Source organism: Jaculus jaculus, chromosome 11 (genome assembly GCF_020740685.1).
Source record: "Jaculus jaculus isolate mJacJac1 chromosome 11, mJacJac1.mat.Y.cur, whole genome shotgun sequence".
Taxonomy (NCBI): domain Eukaryota; kingdom Metazoa; phylum Chordata; class Mammalia; order Rodentia; family Dipodidae; genus Jaculus; species Jaculus jaculus.
In genome coordinates this window covers 93,923,192-93,935,229 of record NC_059112.1, presented here as the reverse complement: position 1 = coordinate 93,935,229, position 12,038 = coordinate 93,923,192, and the positions used below count along the sequence as shown (strand labels likewise).

Here is a 12,038-nt window from a genome sequence, read left to right as displayed (position 1 = left end):
CGGAGAAGCCTGGCTCTCACTACCACAGGCTGTTTCCTGTCTGAATGCAATGGGCTTCTCAGGACTGCTAACGTGTAGCTAGAGCACAGTGTTTGTGTGATGCGCTTTATAATTTCCAGTCCCTTCGCCATGTTCCAGGCAGCCTAGGCTGTCCCCCTCCCATGTGCAGGTTTGTTACTCGCCAGGAAAAGACTCTCTCTCTTCTCACGCCACTCATCTTTCATGGCGGGCCTTGTCCATTCTCTGTGGGGTTTCCCCACTCACACATGGAAGCCTCTGCTCTTCATCATGCACACGTCTGTGGGTTTTCCCCTCTCAGTAATGAGGGCCTCCAAGTCATGGCATACCACTGCCTTCAGTCAACATGCCCCTTGAGAATCAGCCCACCCTGTGACCCCAACACCCGGGCAAATGGCATCATGACATAGGGAGTTCTTGGCGGTGGGGGGGGGGGACTGGAAACTTTCACTTGTCAAAAACCAGGTCAGGGCTGGAGAGATGACTCAGTGGCTAAGGCACTTGCCTACAAAGCCTAAGGACCCATGTTCAAATCCAGATCCCATGTTAACCAGATGCACAAAGGTGAGGCAAGCGCAAAGGTCTCACATGCCCACTAGGTGGCGCAAGCGTCTGGAGTTGAATTTCAATGGCTGAGACCCTGTTGCGCCAATTCTCTGTTTCTCTCCACCTCTCTCCCTAAAAAGTAAATAAAATAAAAATTTTTTAAAGCCAAGTCAGAGTTCATTATGTGATTGTATGAATGGTGCTTCACTCCCATTGCTACAATGAGTCACTATAAAGACATACCACATTCATTCACCCTTTCTCCAGTGCAGGGCCATCTAAGCTGTTAGTATCTACTATGGCATGTACCACACAGTTCATTCTTTTCTTTGGGTGGAAGTAACAAAGCTACTGCATATGTTGTCTCTGTTGTTTTCCTTTGTGGAGATTGCCTGTGGGGTTTCTGGGTCATGGTGCACTTTTTGGCTTTATGAGAAATCGCAGAGCAATTCTGGCATGGGTGACCCCATCTGGGTTTGTGCCACAATGTGGTTCCCAGCTCCTCTCTGTTTCCTCCTTGCCAGTGGGCCTGGTCATATCATGGGTCTGGCCATTCCCACAGAGGTGTGTGTTACAGGTGGGTCCCTGGCCCTTCTGACCCTCAATCCCCTGGGACTCCCATCTCTCTAGCAATCCTTGAGTGTTAGCCAGTTTTCCCTTCTGAGTCACTATGTGTCATGATTGAATCTCAGCTGCAAGCTTTGGGTTTTGTGTCCTCTATTGGAATATACCCCAGAAGCCCCAAGCCTAGTTGTCTTTCCCCCCTCCCTTGGCCTCCTTCTTCACTTGGCTCCATTCTCTGAAGATTTCATGGGAACCCCATCCCAGTTCCACCAGAAGCTGGGTCTCTCACAACTTACCACCCTTCATTTTCCAGGCTGGGTAGCCTGTGAGTTTCCAGGTGATCCTCCTGTCTGCTTACCTTCTTGCCCTGGGTGCACTCGGGAACCACAGATGCTGGGGTTACAGTGTCCAGCTTTTCCGTGGGTTCTTGAAATTCAAACCTAGGTGTTCGCGCTTGTGTGGCATGTGCTTTCTCCACCGAGCTTGCTCCTCTTTTGTCTTTAACGGGCTCCTTCCCCAGCACTTAGCCTCAGTGCACCGCATGCCCGTCAGTGAGAACATTCGTCCTGCTCTTTGTATGTGCTCCTGCCCACAGTGTGTCTGCCCCGGCGTGCACACAGCGCTCACATGGGTGGAGAAGCACAAGTGGTTTGGATGGAGAATGTTTACATGTTGCCTGTATCCTTTGACTCTGCTCTGACACCTTGAATGAGACAGATTTTGAGGACAGGCTGTTTATCTGACCTGCAACATATGGGAAATGTGTCCGAAACTGAGTCATGGCTTTCTGTGCTCTGATCACAATTGGTTGTAGAGAAACAGGATTTATGGTCCCGGGAATCCCATGATGGAATGTCTATAGAGACGGGTCTTCTGCAAGACCTACTTTCTACGGGGGAAAGTGAGACACTTGAGATTTGGTGGTGCTGTCTGCATGTAGGACGGGAAGGGGAACTTCCTGGACTGCATGTCTGAGCAGCTCTTGGGGTCTGCTGGGAGTGCTAAAGGGACCTTGCTGAAGCTGAGGGATCATGGGAAACGAGTGTCAGGAGGCTCCTGCCATGGTCCAAAGTATCCTGGGGCGAGGGTCTGTCTGGGGACATCAGAACACCCAAAAGTTGCATTCAGGCACAAGGTGAGGAGGAGGGACACAGCTTCTGCTCCTCCTTGCAGCTGCACCTCCTCCCACGCACCCAGGCAGCAGATGCATTGGTGCGTGCCCCAGTGCAGCCAGTGCCTCACAACCTGACCCTAAAGGAGGCCTTAGGAACCTGAGGCCCTGTAGGAAGATACCGTGAGCTGTAGGCTTCCATTTTCCTTTGCGTAGCTATACAGGATCAAGAGATGGGAGAAACTTGGGCTGTGTCTTAACACAGAGAAATTCCTGTCACTGCCACATGCAGATTGCCCCACCTCTTGGGCGGGTAAGGGATGTGGCCTCGTGACATCCGTTCTATGGCTGGGTTGTGCCTGTGCTCAGCCTCTGTGACCAACCAGCACCCATGGGCTGAAGAAGATCAGTGCCAACTGTAGGATTTCTGTGTGCCTTGAAAGTACCTACCTGGTATCCTGTAAGATAAAAAAAAATGTTAATTCCAAAATTACCTGCTTAGCAGATGGTCTAAAATAGCACTTGCGATGACAACATTCAGTTAGTTTAAAAATGTGTATTATTGCAAAATGCTCCATGGCTTCCATTTAGAGGTTTCTACATATAGTGATATTAAAACACCAAAGTGTTTGAAAACTATTTAGACCCACATAGACACAGTGGGCGGTATGCTAAACTTTCTGTTTAGCCAGAGGCAAGTGTAGAGAAGTGGATTTATTACTGAGATTCCAACATTCAACACAATATAGGCACTCAGCATGTCCCTGATGTCTACAGGCCCCAGGCCTTCAGGCAGGTGAACTTACAATCATAGGTCCTTTGGGATCCCTGCTGTGGTTCACTGATAAACAGCCCAGGGGCATCTGGGTTTCTTCTGTGGTAAGGTGAAGAGTTTCCTACCCATGTTTCAGGCCCTTGTGGACCTCAGCTACACCTGGATCTTTGTGGGCCTCTGATGTTCCTGAGGATAGGGTACAACAAGCATTTCACCTGTGACCAGGACGTACCTGAGATCTGAGAAGTCACACAGCTGAGTGGAGAGTGTGACATTTGAGGAAGCATGAACTGCAGGTACACCTGCCTTTCTAGACTCCCACATCCAGCTGACAGATGACAGGTAATGGGGGCCCAGAGAGCAAGCCTTCCACTGGTAGGAGTGAGAATAATCCTAATTACTTAGGAGGCTGAGGCAAGAGCAGCAGAAGTTCAAGGCCAGTGTGCAATACAGCGTGAGTTCAAGGTCAGGTTGGGCTGACAGAGTGAGACCCTCTCTCAAAATAAAAAGAGGACTGTGGGGATAGGTCAGTGGTAGGCTACATGCCTCCAATCCTCCGGTATGGAACTTGGGGCATGGTTTGGTGATGGGACATCTGCTTAAAATCCAGTAATGAGGGGCCGCAGGCATGTACCATAGGTAGAGCTCCTCCTAGAATCTCCAGTGAGGGGCTGGAGTGTGCTAAGTGGAGTGCCTGCCTAGGACCCTCAGAGATGTTCCAGGGGCAAGGCTCAGAGGTAGAGTGCTTTCCTAGCAGTGGAACATCCTGGCTCAATCCCTGGGACTATGGGAGGGGCCTGGGAGAAGGAAGCAGAGCGCCCCAGTGCTGGGGCTCGGAGCTGCAGAGGGGGCAGAAGGCATAGAGTGGCCAGGAGCCTGCCTGGTCATAGCCACGCCCATGCCCGGAGGTGCTCTAAAGGAGGCGTGGAATTTGGATGGGGGCGATTCCTGGAGACTATGTAAGTCCATTTCTGGCAGCCATTCCTGCCAGTGCCTTCTTGGGAAGGCGTTGCCAGTGTGTGCAATTTGTTCTCCCCAGAGTGCAGAAACCAATAGATCTGTGATATCAGAGGAAGCTGAGGTCTAGACTCCCGTCCTGCAGAGCCAGGCTGGGTGTGAGTGCGGCGGGATTTGGGGTAAGCTGAGGCCCGGGTCTCACCCTGCAGACCTGAGTCTCTGTATCAGCTACCTTACCCAGTCCTGTGACAAAAATACCTGGCAAAAGCAGCTTAAGGAAGGAAGGGTTTGTTTGGGCTCACAGTTCCAAGTTCAGTCACTCCCAGTAGCAAAGGTGTGGCAGAGAGCTCAGGAAGAGCTGGTCACGTTTCATCAGCACCAGGAAAGAGAGCAGTGAGAACTGCTGCTCAGTTCGCTCTGTCCTTTGAATGCAGTCTGTGACCCCAGCCAGGGGATGGTGCCTCCCACAGTTAGGATGGGTTCCCATGTGAACTAACCTGATCTAAAAAAAAAACCTCACATACATTCCCTGATCTGATTTCATGGTGATTCTAAATCCTGTGAGGTTGACAGCTATGGATATTAACCATTCCAGTCGCTCTGTGTGAATCAAACCTTCCTGGTAAACTGAGGCATACGCTGGAGAGCACAGATCCCTGTTTATGAACAGGCCTAGCTAGTAATGCATGCCACAGGATCCTGCCCTGTCACGCCTGGTCCCATGAATCTTCAGACTCTGAGAATCAGAGTTTTAGCCAGCCAGTTTAGCCAGTTTTAGCCAGTTCCACCCACCTTTCTCAAATCCACCACTAGATGCCCCCTGGTGAGAAAGATTAAAGAAAAATACATCCCAGCACTCAGAAGACTGAAAGAAGAGGACTTCTCAAGGTCAAGGGCAGCCTGATCTCTCTCTCTCTCTCTCTCTCTCTCTCTCTCTCTCTCTCTCTCTCACACACACACACACACACACACACACACAGAGTCCAGAAAGCCTGTCATGTCATTCTCCTCCCTCCACGATAACTTCTCTCTTCTCAGCTGGTCACTCTCCTGGTGCCCAGGCTGGATTCTGCCACTGCTGATCATTGCTGTGTCTGTATCCTTCATTTTCCTCCCTTTAGGGCCACGTTAGTAATTTTTAAATGGACACAAAGCAGAGTGATTTCCTGAGAAATGATGGTAAGCAGCAAACCCAAGTCGCAGGCACACTCAGCTTCTGCTTTTCCACCTGCTGGCTGGGTTCTGCCCTGCACTTTGTGGTTTGTGGTCAGAATCCAGCACCCCGGACAGCGCCAAGGGTGTTGGTTCCTGCAGAGTCAGGGATGGACAAGGCCCATGCAGGGCTAGGGTCTCCTGGCAGGTCCACAGAGGGAATGAGCAAGAGCAGTCACGGGGCATTCTGTTCTGCGACAGGCTCCCAATGTCCCATCCCTCAGGACCACACTACTGGCAGATCTGGACTGAGGAGAGGACTGAGCAAGTAACGAGTTTGCTGCAGAAGCATGAGAACCTGAGTGCGGATCTGAGAACACACGTGAACACAGATGCACGAGCAAGAAGGGGGTGGGACATAGGGACTCATGGAATCTTCCGCACAAAATGGTCTTGTAGACGCAGCAGAGAGCAGCGAAGAGACGCTGCTTCAAATAAGGTGGAATGTGAGGTTGTCTTCTGACCTGCACACAAACCCACGTGAATACACACACACACACACACACACAATTGGCAGGCCTCGAGTAAAGATTGGCAATGGAAAAGAGGAAGCAGGTGCTATACAGGTTCTGAGGGGGAAACAAGTAGAAACGAGGGAACGTGGTTCTCTGATGGGTCGAGCAGGTAGAGGTGAAAGCCCTCCCGAAGGCTGAGGAGGGATGGAGGCCTGTTGGGTGGAGGCAGGGAGAGGCTGTGGTGCCATCTCTTCTTCCCACCACCCCTCCCCCGCTCTCAGAGGCCCTTTGTGATATAGACGCTGGAGCTCTGTGATGCAAGCCTTGGCCTTCCTGCCAACTCCCAGGAGAACTTCCAGAGCTCAGTGGCCTGAGAGCAACTGCGTGGTTCAGATGGAGAAACTCTTCCCTTGAAAAGCGTTAATGCCCCTGCCCCATGGCTGAGCCCCAGCTCCACTACTTGGGCAATGGACCTGATCCTTGCCTTTGCGTGTGGAGTGGTCCTCTTCCTCCTCTTTCTTGCCTTCCTTCAGAGTCGCCCACCCTCACCTCCACCACCGATAAAGAAAACCAGCAGAAAGGTAAACTCTGAGCTCAGGTCCAGGAGAGACTGGTTCTCTTATTGCAATTGTCACAGCTCCAAACCAAGTAGAGAACATCTGAGGGGAAATGTGGGGGAAGATCAGAACCATACTCTCCCGGGAGCTGGCAGGGCCAGGCTGAGCTAGAGAAAGCAGCAGGACATGTACCAGAAGCCCTCTGAATGCCATGGTGTTGGAGGTGCCAGGGCAAAATGGAAGCACCACAGTCAGCGGGCAAGGACTGGATTTCAGGAGAGGAGGGGAGCCCCTGGGCAAGGATAGGCTCAGAGCACTGGGCATCATGTCCCCTCTCAGGCATATGGCTTGTCATCATTTGGGCTGATCTGAGGTCTGATCAGAGACTAGAGTCACCTTTGACATTGGGAGCAGAATAGCACCTGGATGCTGAGAAGACCTGTAGAGCTCAGCCTGTGTTTTCTGAGCAGAGGAACACTGACAGAGACTTCCAGTAGATATTACTGCAGAAAATTCCTTTATGCATGTAGTATTCTTAGTTATTATGATTATCATGTGGGAGTGGATGCACACATATGAAGACCATAGGACAACCCTGAATGTCTTTCCCTTCAGGTGCCACCCACCTTTCTTTTGGGACAGCATAGCATACCTCATTGCCCTGGATCTGGCCAAGTAGGACAGATGAGCTGGCCTGTGGTGCTCAAGATCCGCCTGTTACCACTTCCCCAGCATGGGAATTACAAGTACAGGCTACCATGACCAGCTTTCACAAAGGACCTAGGGATCAAATATAGGTCTTCATGCTTGCAAAGAAAGGACTTAACAGAGCCATCTCCCTGCCCATTTATGTATTTCTTATAAATGAAACACAAAAAATACTAACATACATATAAAAAAATGAGTAAGGGCAGGAGAGATGGCTTAGCGGCAAAGGTGCTTGTCTGCAAAGCCAAAGAACAATGTTCAATTCTCCAGATCCCACATAAGCCAGACACACAAGGTTATGCAAGCGCATAAGGTCACGTGCACAAAAGGTGGCGCACACACATCTGGAGTTTGATTATAGCGGCTAGAGTCCCAATTCTCTCTCTCATATGAAAACACCAGTCTGTCGGAATTGCCTGAAAAGACTGAGTAAAAAATTAAGAAAAAAAGGCACATAACATTAACTGCATCTCTATGTCAGGTGCAGGTACGCCGGCTGAGCAGAAGCAGGAAGAAAGATCTAACTTGCAGAGGTAAGGCTCTGCTCCTCACAGTGGAGGTCCAGAATAAACACGAGATTGTCCACCCCCGAGGGACGACAGCCCCAAACCCAGGATGCCAGTTGCTGAGCACAAAAACGAGGTGCCTGGGAAGGGAATGGAACCTGGATAATTCTCAGGTTCTTTGCTCAGAGGGGAAACTGCCAAGGACCCCGAAGCAGCTGCCATCCAGTAGGGGGCGCTGGGGGTGGTAGCAGCAGCCCTGCCAGGCATGCAGGTTCTAGGTCCAGCTGTTGACACATGTTCACCTTGAGAAAAGCTAATGCCTTTTTGAGATGGTGCCAAGCTTTCTCCTGAAGGACATTTGTGAGGACCATGGAGGATGACAGAAATGGGAGCAATCTGCAGATGACAGAGTGCTGTCCATCCATATGCCTTGAAACTACCTGTCAATCAGTGGTCATGTGAGCTTAAATATGAGGCAACTCTAGTCTATGCTCCTAGTCTTTTAGTCTTTTCAATTACATACATTTAGCTCCTGTAAAAATCCCACTACCTGTCTTTACCACTATAACCTTGTCTTATAATTTCCAGCTTGTGGACACTGCCCCAGAAAGCTGAAGGAAAAAGAAAAAGATGGATCATTTCTAGAACAAGTGAGCCCAGGATACCAGTTCAGTTCTTTAGGAAACAGAGTTAAGTCACCAAGTGCTGAGAAGGACTCCACCACCCTGCAGCCTTTATGGGACAGGAAGGAAAAACCAGAAGAACTGATGGACACACAGAAAGTCTCTTATACCAAGACCCCAAGGGAGAATTTCCAGCAGAAATCTAGCCAACTTTTCTGGGGCCTCCCTTCTCTGCATAGCGAGTCCTTGGGGGCTGCTGCATGGATCCCTCAGAGCTCTTCTGTGCTAGAGTCTCCCTTCTTCTTATTTAATGGAGTCACTCATGTTTGCCCAGTTCCAGTGCAAGCTAAAATGTCTCCTGTGCACTCCATGGTCTCTTCCCTGTCATACCTGGAGTCCCCATCTCCACCTTTAATGCTGTCCCTATCCAAATTCCAGTGTGCAACTGTGGGCCAGGTCCAGATGCAGCCTCATCTGCCATTCTCTACCCAAGTCAAATCACCTGCATCTCTACGGGTCATTAGCGATTGTGAGCCAACTTGCTTGCAGCCCCACAATATGCCCAACCCTTCCATCCCCACTGAAACTCAATACCTGAAAAAGTCCTCTATGTGGAAAAAACTGAAGAGTGGGTCATTTTTACCCTTGATGGGCCAAAGACCTCAAGAGGTCCATAATGTATGTACTCCCGGCCCATGCCAACACTGGGTGGTGTCGTCTATCCTTCCTGAGAACTTTCCCGTCAGCCCTGAGGCCCGAGAGCAACTAGAACACCACCTGCAGACCTGGCTCATCCAACACCGGTGGGAACTTCCCCGCAGGATCCAAGAGTCTTTGGAAGTGATGCAACACCAGGACAAACTGACAAAAGCAAGCCAGGCCCACCTCAAACCTGGGCCGTCGCGATCCTCTGGGTCGTCCACTGAACACGCACAGGTGATCCCCAAAGTGAGGTTCCAGCTAAGGAAGGAGTCAGGGAAGAATTTGGCTCAGATTCTAGGAAAGGTCCCCAAAGGAGATGTATCCAGGGGGCTGGAAAGATACCCAGTGAATTCTCAGGGGGCAACCTCTGCAGAATCAGAAAACAATCTAGTCAAATGCTTGAAGACAGACTCAAAAAGTGGCTCCCTGGGAAACACAGACAGGAATGAAGAAAGCATCCTGAAGACCCACGTGGGCACAAAGTCAGCTCAGATCAAACGCGGTCTGTTCCCCTTGACTTTGCGTCGGTCGTGGCTTGCTGTGAACTGTGGCGTTTCTGTGTCTGAGCCCCACACGGACACCGGCTATTTAGCATCTTCAAAGAGTTCAGACAAGTCCGTGAGGACCTCCCAGCTTCTGCCCTTTCTGGATACACACACTCGAGAGGTCCTAGAGGCACATATTGTAAAGTTCTGGCTGAAGCACTGCTGGGGTCTCCCTCTCAAGGTGATTAAGCCCGTGAAGCTCCTTAAATGGAGAAAGGCTCATCTCCTGGCCCTTCCACTGTGTGCACCCCCTACTTCGTCCCCCCGTGTGTCTGGGGCCCACCCAGCAGCTGAACTTGTCCCGTTCCTAGGGAAACCATCTCAGGCATACCTCACAGAGGTAGTCTTGGATGAATCACCCTCCTCTTCCTCATTAGGGAGCCTTGTTCTTGTCCCTTCTCCATCTTGTCCGGAGATCAAGAGAGCTCTGATGGGGAGCCCATCTGCTGACGAACGTGGACTTTTAAATACCGCTCCATCCCAACATGAAAGCAGGTGCCCTTTAGCAACTGTCAAATATAACCAAATGGGCCAAGCCAGTCAATCCAGGACCGTCCTAGAGACAGGGCAAGAGAAACCAGAAGTCTCTCTCCTGCCTGCAAGGTCTGTTTCCCCATATCCAAGGGAACCAGCCGAAACAGGAGTTGTTAGTGAATGTGAATGCCGATCACTTAGTCTTGAAGTAGGAGCTGCAAGGCAGTTAGGACACGGAGCACCAGATGTTCATGCAGGGGTGGTTCATCAGTGTGAACATCCAAAGCCTCATCTTCATGGAGAAGTTCTGAGTCAATGTGAATGCCGATCACCTAGCCTTGAAGCAGGAGCTACGAGGCAGTTAGGACACAGAACACAGGACCTTCACGTGGGGGTGGTTAGTCAATGTGAACATCCAAGGCCTCATCTTCATGGAGAAGTTGTGAGTCAGTGTGAATGCCGATCACCTAGCCTTGAAGCAGGAGCTACGAGGCAGTTAGGACATGGAGCACAGGATCTTCACGGGGGGGTGGTTAGTCAATGTGAACATCCAAGGCCTCATCTTCATGGAGAAGTTGTGAGTCAGTGTGAATGCCAATCACCTAGCCTTGAAGCAGGAGCTGCGAGGCAGTTAGGACATGGAGGACAGGATCTTCACGGGGGGGTGGTTAGTCAATGTGAACATCCAAGGCCTTGTCTTCATGGAGAAGTTATGAGTCAATGTGAATGCCGATCGCCTAACCTTGAAGCAGGAGCTACGAGGCAGTTAGGACACGGAGCACAGGATCTTCACGTGGGGGTGGTTAGTCAATGTGAACATTCAAGGCCTCATCTTCATGGAGAAGTTGTGAGTCAATGTGAATGCCGATCGCCTAACCTTGAAGCAGGAGCTACGAGGCAGTTAGGACATGGAGCACAGGATCTTCACGCGGGGGTGGTTAGTCAATGTGAACATCCAAGGCCTCGTCTTCATGGAGAAGTTGTGAGTCCATGTGAACGGCGAGCACCTAGCCTTCATGCAGGAGTGGTTAATCAATTTGAACGTCAAAAGCCTAGCCTTCATGCAGAAGGTGTGAGTCAGTTTAAATGTCGATCATGTTGCCATCATGCAGATGGTGAGAGTCAGTTTGATCGCGGAACTCCCAGCCTTCCAGCGGAAGTTGGCAGGGAATTTGAACACCGAGCACCAAGCCTTCAAGGAGGGGCTGTTAGTAAATTTGTTCCCCGAGCCCCCAGCGTTCCAGCACAAGCTGGTAGAGAATTGGAACCCCAAGTGGAGATGAAGCTGGCAGCGAAGCCTCAACGCTATGGCCCTGAGGAACTCCTCCCACACTGTTCTAGGGCCCTGCTCCTTGCTGCTCATGGAGGGACCTCACAGCGCATACGGGAGCCTGTGATCGTGTGGGGCAGCGACGAGCTAACCCAGCAGAAACCCAGTGTCCCAAAGCAGCAGGACTCACAGAAGGGCCCAAGCAAGGCACTGGCCCCTATGTACCAGGGTGATGAGAAACTGAATGCAGACCTGCGTGAAGAAAGGGCCAAAGTACAGAAGACGTCCAAGTTCACCCAGGCCAAGGGACAAGAAAACACTGTTCAGAAAAAATCCCATTGGCCTCTTCCCAACACCCAACAGGCTCCTGCAAAAAGTCCTTTCCAAAGAATGATGCACCGCTTTCTTCACTGGATTTTACCCAAGAAATCAATCAAAGCCCAGGTAGAGCCCCCAAAGAAAGGCAAGCCTCCATCAACCACCGTAAAGAGCCAGAGACAAGTGAAGAAGCCACAAGTAGACAGCAACGTTGCTGAAGCTCAGAAGCTCATGGCGACAGTGGGCCAGATCCTAGAGAAGAAAATGATTCAGCAAAGTAAACTGTGTACGCCCAAGACCAATCAGCCCAAAGAGCCTCCTCCACCCCCAGTCTGTCCTCACCCCCTCTGCCAAAGCCCTCCCTCCTCCTCAGAACGAAAGAGATTGCCCAGCCACCTAGCCGCACCCTGCTCCCAGAGGTATCCAGTCCAGGAAAGGCATGTTGGGGGCCAAGGGTCCTTGAAAAGTGTGCGGTTCACCAAAGAGCAGCAGAGCTCACAGCATCCCCACCTCAAGCTCACCAACGAGGCTCCCCTAGTGAGTCCCTCTAAGCAAGGGACCATTGTGCCAGGGGCCTCAAATCACCATCAACGCTGTCCAAGGCACTGTGTGAATCAGACAAGTGTCTTATATAATCTTTTAGAAAATTCCACATTTTTTACGAGTGGGAAAACGTACTTGAAAGAAAATGTCTAGT

The 12,038-nt window shown here is 50.8% G+C and overlaps 1 protein-coding gene across 1 annotated transcript; it reads left to right on the top strand.

Annotated features, from left to right (window-relative positions):
* The first annotated feature begins 8,056 nt into the window (after positions 1 to 8,056).
* LOC101608658 (spermatogenesis-associated protein 31-like) lies at positions 8,057 to 12,037 on the top strand. Its single transcript, XM_045161282.1, has 2 exons — positions 8,057 to 10,424; positions 10,776 to 12,037. Exons 1-2 carry the CDS (start codon positions 8,177 to 8,179, stop codon positions 12,035 to 12,037), a joined length of 3,510 nt encoding a protein of 1,169 aa, XP_045017217.1. The 5' UTR covers positions 8,057 to 8,176.
* The last annotated feature ends 1 nt before the right edge of the window (position 12,038 follows it).

Excerpts from the sequence above, each read along its gene's own strand:
- LOC101608658 (XM_045161282.1), top strand. The coding sequence starts at position 8,177 with ATGGACACACAGAAAGTCTCTTATACCAAGACCCCAAGGGAGAATTTC. Across the intron at positions 10,425-10,775 it reads TCTTCACGGGGGGGTGGTTA|GAGTGGTTAATCAATTTGAA; the intron begins GTCAATGTGAAC and ends GCCTTCATGCAG.